Genomic DNA, 27,636 nt, shown 5'->3' with positions numbered 1-27,636 from the left:
AGGATATAGACAAGGATAGCACCTAACCTTGCATCTTCCACTGGTCTAAGTAATATCTTTTTTTTTAGGCTTCAAATCTTACTTCTAATTGCACGATATTATTCCTGACAGTTTTTTGTAGAGGGCTGCATCACTATTTTCTATAGAAAAACTGCAGAATTTTTGTATAAAGCAAATATTGTCGTCAGGTGAAGACAATATTTATAAAAATAAAATTTTTTTTTAGTTTATCAGAAAAAATCATGTACAGCCCTCTACATTTTTGTGCGTACTTTAATCGTGTAAAAGGATTTTCCATTCTGTTCAGCCAATTCAAAGATATTGCTTAGACCGATTATGCCTTGTCGCTGTCACTCCAGGATCCCCTTAAGTACAATCTCAAGATGTCATTAACCAATCACAGAGTCGTATTAGCATCTTAAGATATTACTTAAGACGGTCTTGAAATAAGATCTGATTATGAATACCGGCCAGAGTTCCTATAATAATCTTATTATAGGAACTCTAGCCTAGCAAAAGCGTCCCAAGAAAATCGCCGTCATTGCGCCTCTCATCATTCTCTCTGGCAATATCGAGAGTAGGGGGTATTTAGTTGGGCATCAGACTCGCGAGAGGGCACTGAAGGCTGTATACGCAAAAATACACACTACGCTCTTATGGGACCTTCCACTCTATCTAATTCTCTTTGCTCGGACCGATTTCTAGTATCGTGTACCTACACAAGGCCACAAGGCTTAAGGAAGCACTTGTTGACTGTAAATAATAGAAGTGTTGAAATTTGAATACATTTATCTACGGCATGTAAATTGACCGTGCGTCATGGATTCGGCATTCGGACTGCCGTTAAAAATCAGGTTTTCCTGAAGAGAAAGGAGAATCCCGAATTCTGTTGAGAAAAACTGCTCCTATTAGCACCGTCGACGCTTTATTGATCAATCGCGAGAGTCACGATGGCTGCAAAAGGCATTCACAGCCTGAGATTTAATCAGGATCAAGGTAAACTACAATTTGCGACCAGAAACTCGCAGAAATACGTTTTTTTTTTCCATTAACATCGTCTCTCTTTCGCAGGTTGTTTCACGTGCTGCATGGACTCTGGATTGAGAATCTATAACGTCGATCCGTTGGTCGAGAAGGCGCATTTCGATAATGATTTAATGGGAAGCATCTCCATGGCCGAGATGCTCTGGAGGACAAACGTAATTGCCATCGTAGGCGGTGGAAATCGTGCTAAGTTTGCCGATAACACGGTTCTGATCTATGACGATCTGTTGAAGAAGTTTGTCATGGAAGTCACCTTTACCAGTCTCATTAAAGCCGTCAGATTGCGAAGGGACAAGTATGGAATCCTATGCTTTTCCTTTCCCACTACAAATTCCTATGTATGAAACGTCTGTTCTATAGAGGAATATTCTTACGTCGTAGAATGATAGTGGCGCTGCAGCGGGAGATCCACGTCTTTTCGTTTCCCACGCCTGTACGGAGGTTGTTGACGCTCGAGACCAGAGACAATCCAACGGGCTTGGTGGAAATAGCGACGTTCGCGACAGCGCAGAGACAATTGCTGGCCTTTCCCGGTCACAAACTCGGTAGCGTGCAGTTGGTGGATCTCGGAGCTACCGAAGCTGGTAGCTCCAGTGCTCCCATTACTCTTTCGGCGCATCAGGTACCTTAACTTCTTCTCGCTACTTGGATTTTCCTTCTTTAAGGAACTTTAGTATTATAATGATTCACTGCTCCTTGGAATTTGTTTTTGTTTCTTATTTATATTAAAGTAAAATAGTTGTCCACTCCAAAATTATTCTTTATATGTGGGTTGGAAGAATCCAGAATCAAATCCAGATTGTTTTTTGCTCGACTAGTTAGCCATCCAATGCTCCAATCGCTTTAACTTAATACTTCAACAATTAATAATGCGAGCAATCTTTTATTTACAGTAACTATTTATTATTCATGTGTGTATATATATGTTGTAATAACAGGGTGCACTGGCATGTCTAGCAGTTAATGGCAATGGGACTATGATCGCGACTGCGTCCGTTCAGGGAACTTTAATTAGAGTATGGGATTCCGTGCGCAGGAGTTTATTGGTTGAATTGAGGCGCGGTGCCGACCCGGCCACGCTTTACTGGTCAGTATACAAAATTAATATAGCCATACGACTAGCATTACAGCGTTGTCGTTGATGCAATTAATATTTTTCAGTTTCTTAATGTTCCTTGATATTTTCTTTTAGCATAACGTTCAGTAGAGACTCGGAGTTCTTGTGCGTCTCAAGCGACAAAGGAACAGTGCATATATTTGCCCTAAAAAATACCAGCTTGAATCGACGATCCACGTATGTAAACTGATGCTCCTTTTCGTACGAACGAATATTTACCATACAACATATACATAACTTCATGTATTTTCTTGTTTTTTTTTTTTTTTTTAGTTTTTCAAATATGGGTTTTCTCGGCAATTACGTCGAGAGTCAGTGGGCATTGGCTACCTTCACAGTACCTCCAGAATGCGCCTGCGTTTGCGCGTTTGGCACACACAATTCTGTGATAGGTAGCGTATTTATTTTGTATGAAAAAAATATATCGCTGTGATATACCGCGGTTCTTTCCTTATCTTTTAATTTTTATTGTAATTTCAGCTGTATGTATGGACGGAACATTTCACAAGTACGTCTTCACTGCGGAAGGCAATTGCAATCGACAAGCATTTGATGTTTTCCTCGACGTGTGCGACGACGACGACTTTTAACACAAGGCCTACTACGTGTGCGTGCGTGTATAGTTACAAGACTATATACTTTCAACGAAATTTCTAGTCGGTTTACGAACGAAATTTCTTATATGTGATAATTGTACAGGTAATCGAGTCGCCGATTACGTGGAAAGTGCACAAGTCATGGGAAAGTCAATATCCGATAGAGATCCTCGAGTACAATCTCTTTTTGTGACTTATGTACTTTTCGTAATTATACAGCTTTAATAAATATTAACAGACATTTATTTTATACAACGAACAACCCATTTAACTTTATATTTATATCACCTTTCCTTTACAGAACTTCTGAAAGTATAGGAAGTTTGCGTGACATGCAATTAACATATCCAAGAGTTTTTACAGGAACTTGAAACAAATCTTACAGAGTTAAATTATGTAGGTCTATCCGAGAAGGCTCGTTCTCGTATTCTCTCTGAAAAAAGTTTATTGTTAATCGAGATAATTATTTGCGCAGAACTTGGTTCTTTATTAATATTCTGAAGATATATACTGTATGGTTCAGGATTCAACATAGGTCCTATCATGGAAGGGTAACAGAATGCACCTAGAAGTCCGAAGAAACTTCCCACAAACACACCGTATCTCCATCCTTTCAATCGCATCACTGCAAACGGATCTGTGGGCAGAGAAACAAACACTATTGAACGTCACTCAATTTAAAGCAAAAGGGAACTGCTGTTTTTATTATTCAAACATATTTGACTTATTTTAATGTTACATTCTCAAACTAGGAGCACACTAATTGCACATTAAATTGTAAAGTCACTAAAACATCGCGTCGACTACAAAAATGATATGTCTGATTGATTATTAAATAATCCAAGACTTTTACTTGCGGAGTAATCAATAGCGCTCGGTATGTAATGTATGTACCTCTCGCTCTCGCCTGTTTTTTAAGGTTACGTCTCAAACGTAGTGCCCGATTTCGCCGTTAGACGGCGAAAATGCACAACTTTTCGTTTCTCGTTAGTACACTTATTTGTGCTGCTTAATATATAAGCCACATTATGAGGGTGGACTAATGTACTTGCTTCGGCAGTACATATACTAAAATTGGAACGATACAGAGAAGATTAGCATGGCCCCTGCGCAAGGATGACACGCAAAATCGTGAAGCGTTCCACATTTTTTGCATACGTATGTATTATTTATTCATTATTAGTTAAATGATAATAATTGTATAATAATATTGATAATTTACTCATTATTAGTAAAATGATAATGATTGTATGATAATTTATATTATGTTATACGATAAATGTCCTACTTTCTTAAGAGTATTTTTTAATTCTTTATACTTAAAAATATTCTTTTAGTATATTTTTAAGTATTAGTTTAGTGTTCTATGTATATATTTTTTTAGTAAAAGTATTTTTTATAACTATTTTTTTCTAAGTTTTATGAAACTGATATAATATTATACAAACTAAAAAAGTTTTCAAACATATATGTATAATTTTCTAGAAGTAACATCTATAGCAAAAATTTATTTGTAACAAACGATTGATTATTTTTAACACAACTTAATTCGCATTAAGATACAATAATAATAATTCAATTATTGGAACATTCACGAATTACGCAACTATCTTATGTAGCTCCACAATTAATTATTAAATTTATTTGATACCAAAATCAAAATTCGTATACTTTTTATCGATCTTGATAGAATACACTTGTGTAAATAAAGTGACGTTTATTAGTGACGATAGAGCGACTACTGACAGTATAAGATACTTGGCATTTTAAGTGTTTAAAGGCGAATAAAATATCCATCGAATTACGGCAGTGTTCTTCCAAACGTAATTATGAATGAACGCGCGTTTTATCGTGCACGACGTATCGGGAGATTCGGGATTCGGGAGTGTCGCCGATGTGTCAACGGCGTCTCGATCTCCTTCGCGTTCGCGGCGTGATCGCTGCGCGATAATTGAGATAAATGCGAAGGCGTATCGCGCGGATCAAGTGACGGCCAGTGACGGCCGAGCCGAGTCGTCGGCGAAGGCGGTCCGCCAGGTGCGTCGGTTTATACGATAACAGGTGTCCCGCGTCGGAAACTAATGCCCTCCCGGACGCCGGTGCCACACGCACACGATAAGGTTACGTCCGCGAGCGGGACAGATGAATCGATTGTGGTAGTGTGAGAGGATAAGGATAAGGATCATGTCGAGAAAGTGGCTGTCGAATTTCGCGCTGGCCGGCACCATCAGGCTGCTGATAATGAACTCCGAGTATCAGAAGATCATCGGCAACCGCGTCGAGGTGTCGACCGCCTTGAACTCCTGGAAGAGAGGTTAGTCGCGGGGTCTAGCACGGCCTGCTCTACAGCTCCAGGACGAGCGTAGTTTTTCGTCACGGTCATGTTCGATTGTTTTTATTTTTAACGCTAAAATATTAACATTAGAACTATCGACGATTAATTTCTGTTCTTAAAAAAAAAAAAAACAGATAAAGGGGAAAATAAATTGATCGATTTGATCATTTGCGACCAATGTCATGGAAGATCTTAGAAAATACACAGTTATTTAAGTAATTTTCGAAAAAAAAAAATTATAAACCAGTCACTCTGACTGCTCTGGTAGTTCTGATGTTAAATATCGTTTTGATTAATTAGCGGCAAATTGACTTTGCAGTCGCGTTTTCAACGCATTCTTGATTTTCCAGTAACCGAAGGAGTTTACCTGCATAAGATCGGCGTAGACCCATACGAGGGAGATCTGTTTCACGAGACCCCGATCGGCTTGTACGTGTTCAACTTGATGCAGGAATACTTACCTCAGTGGGCATTATTTCTGCTGTTTGTTGTTGTCGACCTAACCACTGCTCTGTGCCTCGCTCTTGCAGCCAAACATTATGCAATTGAGTTGGTCGGTACAGTATTAGAATTTAAACTTGTTTAGTTTGAAATCTTCACGATAAAAAAGTACACGATATTTATTTCAACTTAAATTACAGGCAACGAAGAGAAAAGAGGAGAAGGACGAGACGAAGAAGCCTAGTAAAGACGTTTCCAGCACGTCCGCGTTATACGTTTCCACAGCATATCTGTTCAACCCATATATAATATTGAATTGCATTGGCCTGACGACCACGGTTTTCACCAATCTACTCTACTCAATCGCATTGGTGTCGATGACGAGGCGCTCCGTGCTCTGGAGTTGCGCATCGATAGCGTTATTGACGTTGCAAGGACTTTATCCCGTGTCGCTCATGGTACCGGCAACCATTTACGTTGCCAGTACGGCGAAGAACCGAAAGACCAGCATTGCTACGATGCTAGTCACATTTACGAGCATCCTGACAGCCCTGTTCGCAGTTTCTTACTGCATCATGGGGAGCTGGTCATTTTTGTGGAGTACCATCGGCTTCATCCTAACTGTTCCCGACTTACGTCCGAATATCGGACTGTACTGGTACTTCTTCACGGAGATGTTCGAGCACTTCAGATGGCTTTTCATCGCGTCCTTTCAGATAAACGTCAGTTTACTGTACATAGTCCCCCTAGCGCTGCGATTACGACGCGATCCGATGCTATTGGCGTTCTCCTACCTAGCGATAGCTGCCATATTCAAGTCCTATCCGTGCATCGGAGACGTCGGCTTCTATATATCTCTACTGCCGCTGTGGAAGCACTTGTTCCAACGTGAGTCGAACTCTTGATACTTTCATTCGTACAATTCCGAGCGACACGAATTGTTTTAACAATTACCTTGCTTTTTTTTCTAGACATGCAACAAGGATTCATCGTAGGTTGTTTTGTACTGTTTTGCACGGTCTTCGCTCCGACTGTGTGGCATCAATGGATCTACTCCAGATCGGCGAACGCAAATTTCTACTTTGGGGTAACACTGGCGTTCGCCATAGCGCAAATCTTCCTCCTCACGGACATCCTGTTTGCCAGTGTGAAACACGAGTTTGCAGTTCAGCATGGTATCAATAAGAAAGTTAACGGAAATGAGGCTAAACTGCTGCTCGAATAAAATAAGCTTTTTTTAGATCGAAATGTATAATACCCTGCCGATGAACAAGTGTGACAAGTGATACATGTCTTTGAATCATTTGTCATAAATAAAAATAGTTTTTTACAAAAATCTGCTTTTATTTTGATTGATACATGCGTCCATTCGCTTAAAATATTTACAAAATCACAGTACGAATTTACAGTATAAAACTCGCTTACTTCTAAAATACATACTAAAATGATAGATATGTTTTATAGTTAAAATTATAAACGTGTACATGTTTAAAAAATCAAATTTTTTACATAAAAATTCATTTTCATATAATCGGTGCAAAACTGTTTAAAAAATCTTTTATATAAAACTTACTATTTACTTCAAAACTAATTATTATATAGTAATTTTTTAATTGCAGATTAATAGCATTATATATTGTACATCAATTATACATTATATATTGCACTGCTATCTTTTATACATATATATACATATATACATTATACATATATATTCCCTAGTTTTTTCGTAAAATTACTTTATACCACATACTACCTCCGAAAAATTTTTATGTATATGATCAATCTATAAAACAAAAAATTATCAGAGAGATATTAAACAATCGTGTTCTTGTATATCTGTCTTGTACTTAATATTTAATAATACTGATATCTTTGTACTGTGATCAACTCTTACACTTAACAAAACAATGACGTTTAACCTTCGACTTCATACTGAATACTAATACTTTTACCCCTTTCGGGCAACTTAAAAACAATGATCTTGAATTTTAACTTTAAAATGATTAAAATTAAAACGTTAATAAAATGATGTATCAAACCAATGTATGATACACGTGCATTCGTAAAAAATGCAATAATGCCTAAATCCTATATGAATCGGTCGTTATTTTTAATCTTTCTTTGACTTTAAATTTTCTTTCTTTAACTTTAACTTTTCCATTTTACACACAAGTTCATCAAATGTTTTTGTTCTATCTTCTTCCCCAAGTTCTACTGTAACGGATAACTCCGTTGCCCTTGATGGGCCACTGCCATTACATGACTTAACTTTAGAATTGCCTTTCAATTTCGTTACTACATCCTTGTTTAATGGCAACTGTTCAAAGGGAATATTTGCGTTATGTTTTTTGCAGTATTTCCAAAGTACTTCCCAATGTTCATTTTTGCAGAGTATATTTGGATTTCCTATTATTATCATAAGTGCTTTTGCACGTGTTAAAGCAACATTAAATCTCTAGAAAAAAAAATTACATATAATTTTACATATATACACATATACGCGCACGCACACACGCGCGCGCACGCACGCACGCACATCACCCCGAATTATATATATATATATATATATATATATATATATATATATATATATATATATATATATATATATACATACACATTTAATTCGGGGTGATGCTACGGTGATTCTATGTGAGAGTAATTAACTCACAGTTAACGGATTCCAGGTTCATAGTACATGTAATGAATAACATACCTTTGGATTGGATAAGAAACCAATATGTTCTTTATCATTGTGTTCGAAGACTTTAGATCGTACCGTGGACAATATCATCACATTTCGTTCTTGTCCCTGAAATGTTTCAACTGTTCCCACAGTTATGCCTTTTAACTTCATAGCTTCTAGATGATGAGTAATGTCTAGTTGCTGTTGTTTAAAAGGCGTTACGATCCCGATATCCTTTGGTGTTATCACGTGTTTTCCAAATTTCGCCTTAATCAGGATACTCACATACATTAGTACCGCCAGTACTTCGGCGGTGTTGCAGACACTGCAAATGTATCACGCTTATGTTTATGCAATTTTGCAGACAAATTAATTATATAAAAATTTGATCCTGATTTAAGACAATTGTAACAAAGTTTGCATATACTTAAATTAATTATTATTAACCTTCGGTTTGCAGATCTTGTTTCTGTGCCTAAAACTTCTTGGAATATCATAGGAAAATTTTTATTGGGCAATTGTGACCAGTTCAATGCCATTCGTATATCGGCTCCTCCACAGATCTTTAAGTCACCACAATAAAATTGTTTATTTGACACGTGTAAAATATTTTCGTGACTACGGAAATTTTGAACTAATTTCGTTATATAGTTCGGATTATATTTTCCATCCTGCTTTTTATACGGGTCACAATCGTCCATTAATCTTTCTAACATGGATCTTCCTGTTAGGGTAATAAATTAAATAGTTAAAAAATATACAGATTACACGACATTCAGTGCATTTTGAAAAAACTTGCCGAGAAGATGCTCAATCCTTTTGCTACAAACAACAGGTCCTAATTGATAAGGATCACCTGCGATAACAATTTGTGCATGAAATCTAGTCTTCTCATCAGATTCTTTATTTGTTATCGCGAGAGGAATCAACATCTCTGGTTCAACCGCTTGACTTGCCTCATCAATAATTATGTAAGAAAAATGATTTTCCCGAAAATTTACATCAATCAATCTGTAATAAACAATATCAATTTAATTAAGAAGCATCTCTATATCTAAACAATGTTCATATAAAGAATTACATATATATATAATTAATTTTATTTAACCATATAGAAATTTTTATAATTATTAAAAGTAAAAATTTAGACTACATATCTAAAATAACATATACATACACAAAAGAAAATAGAATAACATTTCAAATACATACCTTACAGATGATACTAATGTTGTAATGATAATTTTTTTCCGTAACAGTAACTCTTTTGACAAAAAGAGAGTAGATTCTTGAACAAAATTTGCACATGATTGAATTTCATTCTTCACAGTCGACCTGTTTTTCAACAGACAAGATTCAGTTCGTATATTTATATGTGAGTTTTGTCACCCTTCATAAAATTTATGCCGTAAGCGAAATTGTGTGTTCATTACAAATAAAAATCAAATTTAAAGACAAACTTTTACTTATGCAATGTTAATTACGGTATTTGTAAAAAAAAAAGGGAAACGAGAAAAACTGAAACAAAAATAAATTTTTTACCATTCTCTAGATGGAGCATACATTCGATGTATCAAATTTGTTGGAATATATTTAATCAATCTTTTCGTGATTTCATCAGCTGCTGCATTAGATGATGTACACACCAATATATTTTTCGTCGGAAATTGTCTCACAATCTATCAACCAAAGAATTAAAATTAAAAAAATTAAAAATAGAAAAATCAAAATAAAAAAAATAACTTTGCTCAATGTGTTAGATCTAACAAAGAAATTACCTGACATATAGTTTCAACTAATGTCGCTGTCTTTCCGGTACCAGGGGGACCAAAAATTATATAAGGTGCAGGGTATGCTGTCTTATTCAGTATCTTCCTCACTGCTTGCTTCTGTGGTTCATTTTCCTTCATATCAGCATTTATCCATTCAATATCGCTATATAACACATATGTTACAAGTCATGATGACGATATGATTCCAAATAATAAAATATTCGATTTCAAAACTTACATTTCCATATCTGTGCAATTTGTCCTCAATCGTGGATATGCAATCTCAAACCAATTGCATTTGCTTACTATTTTTAATGCATAATGACAGCATCTCAATGACCAATGTCGGTCCACAAACTCTATATTAAATCTTTTCCCCATCATGTTCAATGTTTTTGCATTTCTAAATGATATATAAAATTATTATATTATTTATGTTATATATTATGTATGTTAGGCTCAAAGACCGAAAACGCTGAGCGAAAAAACCGACCTGTCGCGTTGTGGCATTTTCACATTGCCAGAACGCGCTGTGAGCGTTTTTTAAAATGCCACGATACGAATATCGCGTTGTAGCCTTTTTAGATATGCCAGAACGCGTTGTGGTCGGTTTTTCGCTCGATAACGTTTTCGGTCTTTGCGCCTGACATATATATTATATGTTAATATATGTCTCTGTTTCTATCATAAGTGAAGGGTACAGGGAAAAAATGATCAAAGTCCACTTTTTGTTAAAATTGATCTGATCATGCTTATCTTGTGACATTTTCAAAGACCTTTTATAAATCTTATCTGTTTTCATCAAGAAGTTATAATTCATTTACAAAATAAGGCCGAAAGATGTACCGTGCTGGGGAAAAACGATCATAATCCGACGCGCTTGTGAGGAAGATCCAACAAAGCCCAACATACAATGCAAACACTATGCATATTCACTGTCAGTACTTTTTTCAATAGCCTCTTAAGATATCTGATGTCTTGAAATTTAAAATTGCGTTTTTCTCATGTACCCTTCAATTACACTATTATATTACATTGCTATAAAGACTAAATACATTTACACAAATGTTAAAATATGTGGAGTAGACGCTGAATAGCTTAATGGTAAAGTAGTTATATGTTAAACAAAAGACTCAGTTTAGCTTTCATATCTTGCCATTTCATATATAAAGAATTCTAAATAAAGATATTAGTTCACATATTGGAAGCAAGTATTCAAACCAAATCCAAAATGACTCAATAATACGTTGTGATACTGCATTCTTGCAGAATGGAAATACAAGTAAAAAAATATAAAAGAAAAAAAATCGAGATACTTTATACTAATAAGAATACACATATACGTGTGTGTGTGTGTGTGTGTGTGTGTTATATATATATCTCTCTCTGTTAAAGTATAAAAAAATATTAATGCATTATTTTAAAAAAATTGTAGCAAACTTACTCAGCATAATAGGGCTTGATGGTTACATCATTTCCTACCACTTTCACGACTTTTGCAAAAATTACTTTTCTTGTATTATTATCTCTGAAATGTACTTCACAATCTGGTTTAATTATATGAAGATCATCATTCAAAGATTTCAGGCTGATAATAAAACAATTTTCTAAATCAGATGTCTTAACTGTATGGTTTAACAATTTAAACCGTTTTAGTTCGAGATCTTCTTCAAATTGTATTAGATATAAGCATATTTTCAATACGGTTAAATAATCCCGCTGAATTATTGTTTGTACATTAGACAAACTATTAATGCACTTTTTATAATTGTTATGTAGATTTGAACGAGATGTAGAGTCCAATTTTGGACAATATATACTTTTTAATGCACTACATAACTGAGATGGGATAATAATAGATGGCAATGTAAGCCTTGGCATTAATGCAGGTGCCGTAATAGACCTAAAATTTAATAAAATTTAATGATACCATAAATAACTAGCTTAATAAAAGTAAACACTTTTGCATAAATGTGCGCAGTATTAATTTATAACATGAAATATTTATAACAAATTGTTCGTATATTCTGTTACATTTAAAAGCTATGTTTCATAATATAATATTTAGAACTTATCAATCAGTTAATTGACCCTCAAACACACATGTGAATCTCGCTAACCCATGTGCGGTGTTAGGTCTACAATAGGTGTTTTAAGGCATAGTTTCACAAATGTCGGTTAACTTTTAAACCTTAAGTTAACTAACTCTTCGTCTCTTTCTAAGGGGGACGTTAGAAAGAGACAAAGAGTAAGTTAACCTAAGGTTAAAAGTTAACCGACGTTTGTGGAACTGGGCCCGAGTCCTAAACATTAAGAAATTGACTACTCACACTCGGTTGCACTCTTCAAATTCGTAAGTGATTGATCAATTTCTTGGGCTTAGGACTTAAGACACCTATTGTAGACGCGGGCTTAAGGGATAGCCCAGAAAATGAGGTGTTTGAGGGTTAAAATTGTATATATCTCTAATATCATAATATAAATTATAACTTTTCTTACATAAAATCTTCGCGTTCCTTTCTCCTCTGCATGATGAAAGTAAATATTTGTAAAAATTGCCAAGTAAGATAAAAGCGTCAAATTGGACCTAAAAACAATTTTATATGTACAGAAAAAAAATAAGAATATTCAAATGTTTTTCAATTCTGCACAAATATTTATAACAGAATTGTAAGTGGTCAGAAATTTCACATCAAAATATGAAAAATGTCTCCAAATAAATACTTTTCTTTTTTATACGTTTTGTTTACCCACATATAGCAGATAATTTACTACGTTTACGCGAGCGTTACTTCTGTAGTAACTTACGATAATTCCTTCGCGTAATCGGGATTTTGTAGTAACTTATGATCATTTGCTTCGCGTAAACGAGTGAATTATCGTAAGTTACTAAAGAATAAGTAACGCTCGCGTAAACGTAGTAATTGTACGATACGAAATAAATATACGGGATACTTACATTCACGTGAGTTATCGCGGTAACGAAATAGCCACGCTATTATTTCAAAGATTTCTGAGGTTATAAAAATGCTAATAGATCATAACGCAACATCCATAATCTTACATGACATGCATTGTTGATTCTCTTGCTGTCTCTTGCAGCTTACACATTACACTGTTTTATAAATATGAAAGAGATTAATTGGGGGGACTCCCAAGTAAACTTGATTACCACGAGTCGCGCGTATCACGTATTTAAACGAAATGAATGGATGTTCAGCGCCTTCAGCGGAAGCGGAAGCCGAAGAAAGCGAGAGCATCCCGTTTGACCGCGTTGCGATTGGGCGCGTTCAGCAGACCAAGCCGCTCAGTAGCAGTCGAACGTGATTGGCTCTTACTTTTAGAACCAACCAATCAACGGAGTGTTAAGGTGGAAGCACATAAAAGGCGATTTTTGGCGATCGTTTGGTATGGTTTGGTACATATACCAAAGTTGCTATCCGTGGCTGCTATTGGTTCTGGTGCAGTTTGGTACCCTTTGGTTGCTTATACCAGAGTCACGCCAAAAATCGCCTAAAATTGCAGGAACCATGGGCAGAATGCAGAAACCATATGCGCATGCGCTATGGTATTTGTAGAGCTCTACGAATTACGGATTTGTAATAACAAGATTTCTCATAAAATAAGTTACATAGATCGTGAATTTTTTTTTATATACTCTTTATATAATAATGCAGTCCGCTACAGAGCCCGATTTTGCATTTTTGCTCTTAAAAATTTATAATAAATAAAATACGGTCTCGCAGCCACTCGCAGCTAACCCAACCCGACAGAGGTCTCTACCGTGTCTCCTGCCGACCCTTATGCTAAGACTCCATAGACGCGGCAACGCCGTGCGGCAGAGTGCGTTGACCAATCAACAAATTTTGATTTTGCCGGAGGCGACTTGCGGCAGCCTTCTGATTGGTCAACGCACTCTGCCGCACGGCGTTTCCGCGTCTATGGATCAGCGACATAAAGGCTCAGTCACAATGAGAAAAATAAGGAATAAGATAAAGGAATAAGGAATAAGGCATGTTGCATCTCACTTTAATGTATGTACATGTACTGAAGTGAGATGCGACATTCCCTTATTCCTTATTCCTTTATCTTATTCCTTATTTTTCTCATTGTGACTGAGCCCTAACATAAGTCAGCTATTCTGCTCAGGCCCTAACTCTACCTTGACCAACTCTAGGCTGTGGTCAATCGCAACGCAACGTGGTCGAGCGGGACGCTCCCGTGCGGAAGCCTTTAGCACTACAATCTAGTTATTTCTTACGTCCAGTGGCTACGGATGGGGTAGCCACTGGAGCCACTGGTAGCCATAATAACTAGAAGATCCGGAAGATCGCAGCGACAGCGACAGCACCTGCGTAATATTGCACTGGTGTGAGTTGGTGTGAGTGGTGTACTTGTACCATTTTATTTGTATACATTTTTTAATCGCGACAAGTGCCGCAACTGCCGCAGCATGACGTTCCTTTGAAAGCATTCGAGGTGAGCTGTAGTAAGCGTATTTAACGCGAGAATCGAAGTCACCCTGGGAAAAATTTACATTCTACGTGCGTTTTTAAAGAATTACGTACGCGTCCCCAGGTACGTACATGTCGTACATACATACATATGTTTGTGATTCCGTAAAATTTTCACCGATATTTTGGCCCACTTGATATTGCTCAATTCGCAGTCGTTCAGACTCACAAACGTAGCCGTTCTCTCGTTTAACTTTCTGAGCCATTTTCAAATTTTCCAGGTATTAACAACATGTCAGCGGTATATCCGACTTTGCCGAAACTGGCGGTGAGAGACAGCCTCGACGACGACGATCTCACCGACATCGACGACGAGGTGTTCATCAGGGATGGGAGAAACGGTGGATTGAAATTAGATGATGACGGAGTGAAGCGGCCCTTGATGGCACCTCGTAGAAAATGCAAAAAATCTTGCAGCTTCCAGAGCCATAAAGTCCCATACAAGGCGTTCCTCGTGCCGTTATGCTATGGAATTACAGCCTTGATCATAGTGTTAGGCTTAATTGTACTTTGTATATTTACCGCAAATATATTCCCGATGCCGTTAACTATATTGAAAAGCTGGCTGTCGCATGAGCTGAAAGAGCCTGCGAATGAATCTGAGATAATTCCGTGTACGTCACTGTCGTCCAAGGTTTTATGGACCAGATCGTTGCCAAAGTTAATACCTGAGGCACCTCTTAGGAGCAACGATGTTAACTCTGACGGAATTGAAGATATTATTGTGGGATTTAGCACAGGTATAAAAGCATCATGTTTAACTGGAATAAATGGATGTTTTGTATTATTATTTTAATATTTTCTGCTTTCTTTTTTGTATATAATATAGTTTGCCATTGCACCCTATAGTGCATTGTGATTTACAATTAGCTACTTTTATTTTGTTTGCTTCTTTTACAGATTTTGTCTTGCTTCATTTTGTCTTGCTTCATTTACACGATGTTTCTTAACAGTCTAAGGTGAATAATTAATGAATAAATTATTTTACGATTAGATCATTAGTTTAATCGATCACTATAACAGTTATTGATTTACAAATTTAGGTCTGGATACAATGGATACGAAATATATCTGTACTATATATTTTGGGAGACAAACGCCGTGTCTAGGCGGTGTACTAGCGCTGAACGGTAAAACGGGCGAAACCATCTGGACACATTGGACCGCCCATTCGATATTTTCCGTTGACTGTGGCGCAGACTTGACAAACGACAAGATTAAGGATTGCGTCATATCTGGACGAGGTGGAGTGCAAGCTATTAACGGCCGTGACGGTTCCAACATATGGGATATACCACTTCAAGATTCAGCTTCAGAGCTGCAAATAACTTTGGACGTTTACGATGCTAGATTTACAGCGGATATGGACGGCGACGGTACTGGCGACGTAATAGCGTCGCATGCCATCCAATCGGACAACGTTCAAGCGAGCAACATACTCGTGATATCGGGTAGAAGTGGTAATGTCATACGCAACATTGATTTACCGGATACGGAACAGCTGTTCGTGGCACCGCAAATTATAGTGCATCCTGACGGAGAAAATATATTTGTTCTGGCTACAACCAGTCAACAAGATGCCGGCGGATTATATATAGTGTCCCAAGCTAATATATTTTACGGTGATTTGGTATGTAGCATAAAAAATCTGTCAAGTGTTTCAGTGTGAAAGAGTTATCGCGTTAATTAATACTTTGAATGCTTTTGTTGCAGCAATTACGAAAGCTCAATCATAACATCGGCAAAAATGCACTGTTGCCGCCGATCCTAATTGATATTACGTCGGACGGAATTGAAGATATTGTCGCCGCTATGTTCAATTCTACGATTGTGGCGTACAACGGATCCACGTTTGAACCTATCTGGAATTATACAGTCCCCAATTCCGAAGTAATTAGCATTCCCATTCCCGGTTATTATAACGACGACGATATACCGGACTTTATGGTGAAGCATCAGATAGGTACTGGTTTGGCCACGTACTATTATACCGTGGCCACGGTCATAGACGGTCGTAATGGACAGCCTTTGCTCGAAAAACCGATGGAGGATAGCTTGAGCGGGCAAATGTCCGGTTTGTCGGTCACCGTCGACGGATTTGGCAACGATTGGTTTTTGCATTGGTCCACCGACTGTTTAAACTACGAGGGAGTCAAGGAAAAATATCAGTTCTTGAAAGAACAGAGTTTCATGTCGCAAACGCGCGCCGACCCCTGCTTCCTGAGATTCAATTCGACGCTCACTACGAGACTCCTAGCTTTGAGCCAACACGTCGGTCCGCCCGGAGTGTCGTTGTACTTTTCGGAGGATTGGAAGTCTCTGGAATTCAATAATTCAGTCGATTCACGAAAGGAAGAGGAAAAGTACCTGAACTCCTATTCGGGATTAAAAATCCCGGATACCTACGCAAACATACCGCTCGTTTCCGAGAGATCGCCGGGAGTTCATAAAAACCATCGGAAAGAAAGCATCTTCAAGCATAAAGATAACAATATACTCGAGATCGGCAAATACGACTCGGATGCAATATACGAAAACGTTGACGAATTCAAGAGCCACAAGAAACACAATCCCGAGGACACCGTAGAGAATTTAGACGTAGATCAAGCATGGAAGCAGGATAACAAATGGATGGATGACGATATGCAGACGGATAAAGAATATGGTAGTATATACGAAAGTGATAATAGTAACAATGAAGACGGACAGCAGAGTGTAGATTATTCGCAAGGTGAAGTGCGAGAGCAGAGGAGCATTATTGTAGCTAAGGATCCATATTCAATAAATATTTCTGACAAAGAACACGTCTCCAAGGAAATTGGCGATTACTCGACACCCGAATCGACGCAACATAATTTGCAGTTGGATCACAAGAATATTAATACAGAGAATAAGAGAGGAATGAAGGAAATCAAGGACAAGAAGAACGGCTCGGTGAACAAACCTGATGCAATGAATATATTAATGACGCCAATTTCAAAATCTCAAGAGGAGGTATCGTCAACTATGTCGAGCGATAATTCAAATATGGAAAGGACTACTACAATACGGAGTGCATTAAATACGAGCGGATTAATAGAAGTCAATATTAGTATGGAATATCTGAACGACACACACACCGATGAATCAAATGTTACTAAAAATCAAATGATCACCAATCATCAAGATGAAACTTCCACTACTAAGAAAGTCGTAGACGTGACACAGCGGAGACAGATTTATAAGCATAGTTTTCCCAGCATTGTCCAAGACGCGGATGATGACGCTAGTATAGAAAAAATATTTAAACGGGAATCATTGAAAAATCAAAGTAAAGGCAAGATTAACAGAAAGCAATTGCGAATATTGTCGTCGGTAAGTGATAAAGATTTTAAAATAAGACAGAAACGAAAAACGAAACGAAACTCTGGAACCGACAATTCTCGGTCGAGCGGTATCAATGGCATTCAGAAGCAGGCGCCAACTGGCATTCTGTTGCCATCCATTACCGAATCCAAGGGAAGGACTTCGGTGGATTTAGTGTTCTCTACATTCTGGCTACCGTCGTCCGAAGTGTCCCTGATTTTGTCGCAAGCGGATCAGTGCATTCGTAAAAAGAAAGCGTTGTTAGAGAGAGAGAATAAATTTGAGTATAAGAAGGACGACGACATCATCAGCGAATGTTTAGCCGAGCGGGGCATTAATTACAGATTATATCAAGAGTCGAAGGATAGGGAAAATACCAAAATCGCGCTTGGCCAAATGACAATATACAGGATGAAGTTAGAATGCGTATGTCCGGAGGATATGTTACCTAATCAAACGTGCAGAAATATTTCATCACATCAGAGCTGGCCAGAATATCTAGGCTCTTTTGGAAACGGCTATTTTAAGCCATTGCGTAGATTAAATGTCTGAAGAAACTGCAAGGTTTTCGTCGAATTATATAAATTATTGAGGAAACTTTCATTGTAACGCTCTTTAATGGAGTCGTTAACAGATTAACAGAATTAAAGAATTAACAAATAGTCCCGTGCACTATTTGCAAAAGTATACAGTAACAATCATAATTCTAATCAATTGTTATATAAAAGCAATTTATATTAATATTTATATTAATATTTATATTAATATTTATATTAATATTTATATGCAGTCTTCTTCGCGAAATAAAAAGGATGCAAATATATGCGTATTTGTACATATAAGAATACAGTTGCTCTCGCAATTAAAACCTTTAAAGTTTAATTTTGAAGAGAATTGCTATAATCACATATCTGTTGATCATTTATGAATAATTAAAAGTTTTTTCAGAAATGCAGTTACGAATGAAGAAGTAACTGTATGTGCCAAAGGTGATTTCAATAACTCTTTATGTATACAAATATATTAAAATTTATAACTTATATACGATCGCATAAAAATGTTAATATAATTAACGTTGAAAGTATACGTTATATCAGTAATAAGTTAAATGTAACGATCCCGCTATCTATGAATTGAAATGCTAATCATATATACATATATATAATATGTTACTACATATTGATAATCAAAGTTTATGCAACTGTATAGTCCGATACCAATGTATGTTAATTGTATCAGCAGATACAAATAATCTATATAGCAGTGTAGCTGACAAAAGATGTAACCTGGTGCTACTAATTTTATGCGTTCTTACGTATATTTCTTATCGTTTAAAGAAGAAATTAATAATTTATTATGCAAAGTTTATGAATGATATTGCTATCTCTGAAGATTGATCAATTGCGTTTGCAGAATAACATATGTAAACATTTAATCACTGTTAAGTGTAACATGAGTATTCTAAGAATATAAAATATATACATTATTGATCATTGCTGACGTTTGTTCTTCCTCTTCCTGTACATTTTCGCTGCTATGGTATGCTGTTTGATCAATACTGGATTATTAAACGGTTTACTTATGTGCGTCGTGCGACAGATACTTCTTATGACTTTTGCGAGAGTGGGACCAAGCTGAACGTTTTAAATACAGCATATAATAAGCTGCAATTAAGTGCAGTGCAAATTATGGCGAAAGGAAACGTGAAACGTCGTAAGATAAATATGTCACATAAGTTTAACGGTTAGACAGTAATTAATAATTTTTTGATGATGCATTAGCGAGCTATACTTACACTGTATGCAGCAGCAACAATTATTTCAGATTGTCCAAAGCTCAGAAAGCTAATCTGTTTGTAAGTGTTCATTAATTAATAGAGTATACTTAAGACTGCAATATAAAAATGACATGGTTCTTTCTAAATTTATTAATATTTTACATTTCTTCCAGAGAACATTTGAACATCCTGAAGTAGGAGATAAGAAGTTTCAAGATTATAAGGATGATCTTTTAAAAAGATATAAGTCATGTGTGTGCAGTTATTCTTTAAATCTTGGGTAAGTCTTTACTCATACACACAATATATTGTTTTTTTTTTTTTTTTTGTTTTTTTTTCAAGAATGTTTTCTTATTCTCATCAAGTCCTCAAATCCTGTAATTCAACTGTATTTTTCTATACAGAGATGTTAATTCAGTTAAGAAACTTTAAACTCTTGGATTTACAGAAGAATGGCTGTACAAGGTAAAACAATCGAAATTATTGGCGGAGATACGTACAGGCATTTTCGAAGATCGATGGTACCTTTTACTACTATACCGAAAGTACAAACCGCGGACATCCCACACTGTTTGGAGCGCAAGGCTCTAAGCGGAATTCTGCAAACTGCACAAAGACGATGTTACACCGCACTCCCTAAATCAGAGCCCTACAAAAATGCAGAAACCCAGACGGATTACAGAGAGAGCGAGGCGCAAACCGAACCTTGGGAGCCACCATGTAAAATTGTTCCAGGTGACAACACACAATTATATTACAGTCATATCGCAATCGTAGAATAAATCAATTAAGAAATCGGAATAGTGGCGAAGAAAAAGAGAACACGAGGAAGACACAAAACTGGAGATGCAGAATTCTAGTGGAGATATCCTAATTTTCATTTAGGTCACAATCCTGAAGTGCTGGCGTTAGCTCATCTAACTTGGGAGCATGGACTACCCGCAGGCGTCCATGAGGTGCACCTTATCAACAGGATGCGGATGAAGAAAGCTTGGGAAGCCGTATTACCGCCGATGGATACGCCGGCCAACATAAAGATGCGAGATTCAATAATAACGACCTTGGAGATAGACGAATGGGCATTTCGAGAGTCGGTGAGTTTCTCTCAAAACGGAATCTCAGCAAGGAATTAAGAATCTCAATCATCTACCTACAACACAATATCCACATTTCTTCTTTCTTCAATTATGTACCCTGGTGAAAAAATTTCTCATATTTTCTCAGACATTTCCTAAGAATTTAAACTTACGAAAAATTCTGGAAAAAATACATAAAATTTCTCAGATACTTTCAGAAATAATTCGATGAGGATTTTCGAAATATTTCAGTATCCGTATATGTACATGAAAATTTCTGATGAGTTGCGCAGATTTTCTCATATTTATTAAATTTCTACAAAGATGTGTTGGCGGGAAAAATCTGAAATATTTTATTATTGTTTTGTCAGTTTTTCTGAAAAACGTTCCAATTCGTATAAAAAAATCTAAAAAATTCTTAGCATTCTGAGAAAGTCTTAAAATTTTTATAGAAATTCTGATTAATAATATGAACAATTCTGAGACATTTTTCCACTAAGATAATAATTTTATATATGATAAAAATCTCAATCGTTTACACAATACCTACACGTAACACCTACGTTTCTTCCTTTCTTTAACTATGTAATAATTTTAGGAGATTCAACTTATAATGGATTTACGTCTGGATCTGATGAGGGACCTCCTGCAGAGTCGTGAGTCGGAATACGAGAAAAAAATGCAGGGTCGTTTCAGTAGGCTCGAGAACAAACTGAGCAAATGTCGGGACAACCAAATTAAGACTATCAGGCATAATCTTAAACGAGATTTGCGGAAATTACGTAGGAAACGTCGCGACGAGCAGCAACCTCGTAAACCCGACATAATTGAACGGCATATCGACCCGAAATCTGACCTGTACGCACCGCAAATGCGTTTCGGCGAACATCCCCAAAGACGGCACGAAATCTTGCAGAAGCGATTCTTAAGCGAAAGCCATATTGAGCGTGAGTATATTCGATAGTAATTAGCATCAATCGCCGCTACTCAATTCATCGCAATTGTTATTCACAATTAGAACAAGAAGAAGACGCAACACTCAGTTGGTTACCAACTATCGAGGAACCAAAAGCGATTAAACATGGGCCCAAACCGATAGACATATGTGTACGAGAAACCAGATGGACGGAGGAAAAACTGAAGCAACTTCATTCCGACTTGAAGGCCATTCGAATGAAAGTCAAATCCGTGGATGAGAGTCCAAGATTAGTGAGGCGTAATCACGAACTGCCGGCTTTGCCCGTCACACCGCGTAGATCGGGCACATGGGGCAATAAGCAGAAACAACGGGAAGAGTCTGCTACATTTATTCAGAAGCTTGTTAAAGGCAGAGCGATACAGTGTATGGTAAAGTACAGATCATTCGTCGTGCATTTTAAAATAGATATACAGAGCAAGATACTATAAAGTTATGTTTCTATCGCAGTAGAAATAGAGGAAAGATACAATTTCCCATATTTTACAGATGTACAAAGGACGCGATAGATGCAGAGAGCTGATCGAGGAATTGGAATCGACTCAAGCGCCCGAGCAGGAAGATCATGATGATGAAAAGACACACATGATCAATTTGCGGCAACTACAGAACGATCAATCAGTACAGGAAGATCGTTTGTGTGAGATTCTCGATTCCTTAGAGGGGAAGACAGTCTGTGGGACATTAGATTTTCTCAGCAAGGTAAGTTTTTGTAATCTTTTATCGAAACAGCTCGTTCGATTATCTCTCTCTTGTTATCTGCAGGAGTTAGTGAGATTAGAGGACGAACGTAGAGCTCACGCTTTTGCCTTGCTTGCCGAAAGAGAAAGATGTATGAGAGAGGCCGCCGAAGCTGGCAGGCGACAAGTGGAACGTAATCGACGACGTGAATTCGATGAAATGTTCAAGCAAATCGTGAAAGTAAATCAGGACTCTGTAGAAACTTACTTGGAGGACATTGTGAGGGATGAAATCGATTGGATATCTGATGAAGCGGCTAAAGAACGTATCTTAGAAGTTTGCGACAAAGTGGATGCTATATCGAAACATGCCATAGAAAAGTAAGAAAAATATGTGCTTTGATAATCAACAGGTATAAACAAATTATTTCATCAAAACAACGTGTAAAACACAGTGGTATTTTCGTAGCGCTGATAACTTGGCAGATGAGGAATTGGTGGCGGATATGATCTATAATTTTGTTTTACCCGAAGTGGAAAAACACAACATGAGAGAAAAGATTCGCGATCAACAACAAAGTTATATGCGGAACGCATGTACATTAATTTACGAGAAAATTTTAGATTTACCGCCCGATGAACCATCGCAAGTCACGGATCAAGAAGTTTACGTAAAAAATGAAGATATCCAAGTGATTCGCGCGGCTAAAGATACGGTAAAGATTGATGATTTGTTTATATTGTCATTTTTCGTGTAAAAATATTAATTTATTTTTCCAGGACCAAGATATCGAGACAGAAGAAATAGAACTCCCAATCCACGAAACAGATATTGAAGATAAAAAGCGAGCAAATTCAGAAATAGATTCAGAAACAGATTCACAAAGCGATTCTTTAATGAAAGCTCAATAATGTGTATCGGAAATCAAAGGCTACTTTGATCTGAAAACACTTTTTATATGTTTTTTTTTATAATAAAACTTAATAATAGTTATAATAAAAGTTAAGTTTTGACCGAAAATATAGAAGTTCTCTATTTAAACTTCCAAAAATAATCGAACCTATTGTGCAAATTGATAAACATATTAACATTGTAGTTCGATCAATATAATTCTGGTTGAATGTTTATAAAATCCACGTTAAATTTATATTACTCTTTCAACATCAATACTATGTGATAAACTGTATCTTTACGTCAATAAATTAATAATGGATAAATTATTTGAGCTTACGTACATTGTCTTCCGATAAATATTTCTTTCAACTTAGATGTCTTTATAAAAGAATGAATTATATGAATTGGAGATAAAATGTCAACCCAAACTGTATGTTGATCAGTTTAATATGAATTACAGTCTTTTATACGTTAATGATTACATATAACTACATATAAGTATGATAAAATCAATTATACACACGTTAAAGAACTTTATATAACACTAAAAATAAAACCAATGTCTTTCAGTGTTTAAAGTAATTTGTTTCATTAAAATAATATTTTAATATCACTTTAATAAAACTACACATTAATGTACATTTTACTACGATAACATTAAAATATTTTAATAAAATGTACATTAATGTTATTGCAATATCTAGTTTATTGTCCTTACTCTTGTTCAATTTCTTAATATATAAATGCACGATAAAATAATCTTTTAACCAATTTACGCTGCATTTATATCTGAAAAAACGTTTTTTAAATATATATACATATATATATCTGTACCTTAGAGGTAAAGGATCGCGTATGTCCATTTTCTTAACATTTCGATAAAACAAGGTTTAAAGTTTTAAATAGGAAAATGATATATATTTTTCTAGATGTACATAAGATAAGAGTATTAGTAACTTGATTTATTAAGTTTTTAATCAAGTATTTTAACTGACATGTTTAATAGTGCAACTGTCAATAACACGCTGTACCTGGTTTAAAAATTAAGCGCTATAAAAATTCTTTTAATCCGTTTTAATGCGTTTAATCCGACTTTTTCTGAACATTGTATTTTAGAAACTAGTAATAATAGACATAAAACGCTTTACCATTATATAATTTAAGCTCCTGTTATATTGAAAAGTGTATTAATTCCATTTTTAAAAAAACTGGAGATACAATCCTTCACTTCTAAGATACAGATATATATACACATATATGTATATACGTATATATACATACATACTTTAGACAAGAATCTTAAGTAAAGCGCTATAAACTCAACTAAATACATTAGTTCATATAGTGTTGTTTCTATAATAGGACAAAAAGCTTAATAAACTAAAAATATTAATTCTAATTTAAACTTTGTCACAGATAATGTTTGAAAATAACCTTCATAAATTGAGTTCAAGGATCCCGCACGATTTATATAAAAAAACCGTTTTCGATCAATTTTTCTGAATTTGTAATATGTTGTAGTACTTGTGTCCCCGATAAAAAGTTTCAAATTTCATTAACTTTCTGAGTTATAGGCATTTGAAAGTCGCGTTCACAAGATCGTCCGTACGTTTGCCTACACGAGTTTGCACTTAATATAGTGAATAACAGTTAATATAGGGAGCTTTCCAGCAAGCGACACAAATCGACACAAGTATCGTTTTATCTTTGTTACTCATTGCCAAAAAAGAAAGATAGAACGATGCTTGTGTCGACTTGTGTCGCTTGCTGGAAAGCTCCCATAATAAAAGCATGAATAAAAGCCAAAAATCTTTATAGAAAAAATGCGACATAGAATCAATTGAATGAAAATCATACACTTCATTTTCCTAGATTTGTGATGTAATGTCATATTTTTTAACATACCCCTACTCTTTAGTTTTATTTTTGCAAAAATATAATTAATTCGTGTTCAATAAATCGTGCGGGATTCTTTTAGATGTATTAAGTGTATGTCACGATCATTATATCCATTTCGTTATAACAGTTGAAAAATGCATTATATAAAGAGTATATAATTCTGCAAAAATCTTCGTACTAGACCTCTTAAAATACAAAGAGCCGAGTTAGCGCGGGCACGACGGTGGCTCGACGAAATAATTGTCTAATGTATTTTTTCCAAGTAAGTCCGACATAAATTTCTTAAACTTCATGTCCTGCGCATCGCTCGACGCTTTCCTTTCAACTATGAGTTTCCGTTTCTTAGCTTGCAATTCGTTCGTCTGTTGAAGCGTCTCGGCATCGGTATTGATAATGTGCGCTTTCCGCTTGCGATTTTCTAACGAATCGGGATTCTGAGCATTCTGAGTGCCTTCCCGCGCTCGACTCACTTCAGTAGTCAAATCGACCATCTTCTGTTCCCACTCCTCGAGATGCTTCCGCATCTCGGCTAACTGCGTGTCCTGATCCTGTATCTTCTTCGCCTGCTTATGTAACTTCAGGGTTTGCTTCCGTACCAGATACTCTTGCCTCTGCAGTCTGAGCTTCATTCTAGCCATCTGGTTTCTCATGGATAGGAAGAACATCTTGTTCTTTTTCGTACGATCGTTAATCTTCTTAAAAGTCTGGTTAAGCTTCTCTGAGCAGGTTACGTTATGATTGTTGCAATGCGGCAGTGAAGAGTTATTTACGTTTCTACCGTGGGAGATCATAACGCCACCAGGTAGGTCGTATGAATTCACAGTGCCGACCATGGACGTGCAGATGTTGTGCTTCAAATCCGGCAAGATCTTCTCGTCGAAATGCTCCATGGCCATGCTGCTTATATCCCGCAGCTCTTGAAGTATCTCGTGTGCCCTGGGCGGTGTCTTTGTCTCTCGAATTAATCGAAGAACACGAAAAATTTCATCGATTACCTGGTACATAGTTGCAACAAACTTATTATTCAAACAATTTCCAACTTACATGAATAAGAGCTTATCTCTTGGAATATATATGGAATATATATATAAGAAATCTTATGAATAATATAAGACATATTTGTAAATGAAACTAAGAATAACGGTAAATTTGTCGTGAAGCAAAAATCCATTACCTTTCCTGGAATAAAGCAGCACACGTTCAGGTCCACGTACTTGATAAAAGTCATTGATAACATAGAGATTCTCGTTTCTATCGCCGTCAAGATATCGCAGTGACGCGCGAGAGGATGGCTGCGTCGCTCCGACTCTCGCCTCGGCAGCTTGCCTTTGACAGTCCGGAGGCATTGGGCGTGATATTTCTCCATGAGATTGAAGCCACGGTTGAGCAGCTTTTTGCAGATCCGATCGAACTGTCTGCAAACCTGACAAGCACATGGTGAGATCTACGCACTGTCGCAGCCGATAGAACGAGGGAGAATTCTTGCGAATGCCAAAGGGCGATCCTTACGATCCTATATTTAGATATCTCATCGTAGGAGAGGTTAGACAGGATCGCCTCCAAGCAAACGTCGGGGAGATTTATCAGCTGCAGTTGCGCGTTATCGTTCGTTTGACGCGCGGCAGGATCCGCAGGATCGTAAAACCGTCTCCGTTGCTCGTCAACCATATCAATTGACGTTCTTTTCCATTCCATGTGTGTAAACGCGAGAGACTTTCACTCCTCGTCGTCCTCACAACTAAAACCGGACCGTTAATTGACGCGAATCAACAGCAGAGTGTAGGACGCAGAATGCAAAATGCAGATTGGCTCGTGCTCACACTTGCCTAGCTCACACTGGTCTGCACTGCTCGAGTGCTCACAGCTGCTCACAGCTCACAGGCTTCGATGTCGATGACCTACATGCGTTTTCTACTGGGAAAACTAGTGCAACACGGGGGGGGGGGGGTCTGTTTCTTTTAGCTGCACTGGCTGAACTGGTGCAAGTGGTGCACCGCATAGCGGCGCACCCCAGCTAGCTTCCGTTAAGCCTTGTGTACACGATACTAGAAATCTGCAGCTCCGAGTTTCGGTTTAAGCCAATCAACTTGCAGCTCTTACAGAAAAGCAGCAGTTTCATTGGCTTAAACCGAAACTCGGACCGATTTCTAGTATCGTGTACACGATACTAGAAATCTGCAGCTCATAAGTCTTGTGTACACGATACTAGAAATCGGTCCGAGTTTCGGTTTAAGCCAATCAACTTGCAGCTCTTACAGAAAAGTAGCAGTTTCATTGGCTTAAACCGAAACTCGGACCGATTTCTAGTATCGTGTACACAAGGCTTTACAGAAAAGCAGCAGTTTCATTGGCTTAAACCGAAACTCGGACCGATTTCTAGTATCGTGTACACAAGGCTTAAGGCTCAGTCACAATGAGAAAAATAAGGAATAAGATAAAGGAATAAGGAATAAGGCATGTTGCATCTCACTTTAATGTAC

At 36.8% G+C, this 27,636-nt stretch overlaps 6 protein-coding genes and 1 non-coding gene across 12 annotated transcripts; 5 read left to right on the top strand and 2 right to left on the bottom strand.

Moving 5' to 3' along the window:
* The first annotated feature begins 691 nt into the window (after nt 1–691).
* LOC139770075 (WD repeat domain phosphoinositide-interacting protein 4) lies at nt 692–2,988 on the top strand. Its single transcript, XM_071701755.1, has 7 exons — nt 692–996; nt 1,072–1,339; nt 1,426–1,666; nt 1,983–2,131; nt 2,237–2,338; nt 2,435–2,553; nt 2,642–2,988. Exons 1-7 carry the CDS (start codon nt 951–953, stop codon nt 2,749–2,751), a joined length of 1,035 nt encoding a protein of 344 aa, XP_071557856.1. The 5' UTR covers nt 692–950; the 3' UTR covers nt 2,752–2,988.
* Nucleotides 2,989–3,801: 813 nt separating this feature from the next.
* LOC139770199 (U6 spliceosomal RNA) lies at nt 3,802–3,908 on the top strand. The gene has a single exon (XR_011717683.1). It is a non-coding gene; the product is annotated as a U6 spliceosomal RNA (small nuclear RNA).
* A 534-nt stretch (nt 3,909–4,442) lies between these two features.
* Nucleotides 4,443–6,869, top strand: Pig-u (phosphatidylinositol glycan anchor biosynthesis class U). 2 transcript variants are annotated; one of them, XM_071701752.1, is made up of 4 exons: nt 4,443–5,071; nt 5,443–5,645; nt 5,734–6,421; nt 6,505–6,869. In XM_071701752.1, the coding sequence occupies exons 1-4, from the start codon at nt 4,942–4,944 to the stop codon at nt 6,756–6,758; spliced, it is 1,275 nt and encodes a 424-aa protein (XP_071557853.1). In that variant the 5' UTR covers nt 4,443–4,941; the 3' UTR covers nt 6,759–6,869. The 2 variants fall into 2 exon arrangements, with proteins under 2 accessions (XP_071557853.1, XP_071557855.1); XM_071701754.1 differs by having other exon boundaries at nt 4,999–5,140.
* A 479-nt stretch (nt 6,870–7,348) lies between these two features.
* On the bottom strand, nt 7,349–13,173 carry LOC139770072 (putative helicase MOV-10). The gene is made up of 11 exons (XM_071701749.1): nt 12,954–13,173; nt 12,494–12,581; nt 11,439–11,897; nt 10,233–10,397; nt 10,001–10,157; nt 9,765–9,901; nt 9,435–9,557; nt 9,018–9,233; nt 8,670–8,942; nt 8,253–8,547; nt 7,349–7,991 (listed from the first exon to the last, which is right to left on the bottom strand). Exons 2-11 carry the CDS (start codon nt 12,523–12,525, stop codon nt 7,647–7,649), a joined length of 2,202 nt encoding a protein of 733 aa, XP_071557850.1. The 5' UTR covers nt 12,526–12,581; nt 12,954–13,173; the 3' UTR covers nt 7,349–7,646.
* A 1,151-nt stretch (nt 13,174–14,324) lies between these two features.
* LOC139770068 (uncharacterized) lies at nt 14,325–19,348 on the top strand. 3 transcript variants are annotated; one of them, XM_071701743.1, is made up of 4 exons: nt 14,325–14,473; nt 14,730–15,248; nt 15,552–16,138; nt 16,222–19,348. In XM_071701743.1, the coding sequence occupies exons 2-4, from the start codon at nt 14,741–14,743 to the stop codon at nt 18,403–18,405; spliced, it is 3,279 nt and encodes a 1,092-aa protein (XP_071557844.1). In that variant the 5' UTR covers nt 14,325–14,473; nt 14,730–14,740; the 3' UTR covers nt 18,406–19,348. The 3 variants fall into 3 exon arrangements, with proteins under 3 accessions (XP_071557844.1, XP_071557843.1, XP_071557845.1); XM_071701742.1 differs by having other exon boundaries at nt 14,336–14,572; XM_071701744.1 differs by lacking the exon at nt 14,325–14,473 and adding an exon at nt 15,409–15,467 and having other exon boundaries at nt 15,168–15,248.
* Nucleotides 19,349–19,488: 140 nt separating this feature from the next.
* LOC139770069 (cilia- and flagella-associated protein 91) lies at nt 19,489–23,583 on the top strand. 2 transcript variants are annotated; one of them, XM_071701746.1, is made up of 9 exons: nt 19,489–19,910; nt 20,079–20,365; nt 20,516–20,724; nt 21,305–21,653; nt 21,725–22,053; nt 22,172–22,384; nt 22,448–22,743; nt 22,832–23,078; nt 23,143–23,583. In XM_071701746.1, exons 1-9 carry the CDS (start codon nt 19,762–19,764, stop codon nt 23,272–23,274), a joined length of 2,211 nt encoding a protein of 736 aa, XP_071557847.1. In that variant the 5' UTR covers nt 19,489–19,761; the 3' UTR covers nt 23,275–23,583. The 2 variants fall into 2 exon arrangements, with proteins under 2 accessions (XP_071557847.1, XP_071557846.1); XM_071701745.1 differs by having other exon boundaries at nt 22,172–22,743.
* Nucleotides 23,584–23,686: 103 nt separating this feature from the next.
* Nucleotides 23,687–27,092, bottom strand: Pall (F-box protein pallbearer). Of its 2 annotated transcripts, XM_071701748.1 has the most exons (4): nt 26,983–27,089; nt 26,666–26,894; nt 26,331–26,579; nt 23,687–26,151 (listed from the first exon to the last, which is right to left on the bottom strand). In XM_071701748.1, exons 2-4 carry the CDS (start codon nt 26,849–26,851, stop codon nt 25,363–25,365), a joined length of 1,224 nt encoding a protein of 407 aa, XP_071557849.1. In that variant the 5' UTR covers nt 26,852–26,894; nt 26,983–27,089; the 3' UTR covers nt 23,687–25,362. The 2 variants fall into 2 exon arrangements, with proteins under 2 accessions (XP_071557849.1, XP_071557848.1); XM_071701747.1 differs by having other exon boundaries at nt 26,666–27,092.
* Nucleotides 27,093–27,636: the final 544 nt, after the last annotated feature.

The sequence above is a fragment of the Temnothorax nylanderi genome, unplaced genomic scaffold, assembly GCF_030848795.1.
Source record: "Temnothorax nylanderi isolate EJ_2023f unplaced genomic scaffold, tnyl_v1.0 TNYL_tig0027_pilon, whole genome shotgun sequence".
NCBI lineage: Eukaryota > Metazoa > Arthropoda > Insecta > Hymenoptera > Formicidae > Temnothorax > Temnothorax nylanderi.
The sequence above is the reverse complement of the archived record's forward strand: the minus strand, read 5'-3'. Positions and strand labels throughout refer to the sequence as shown.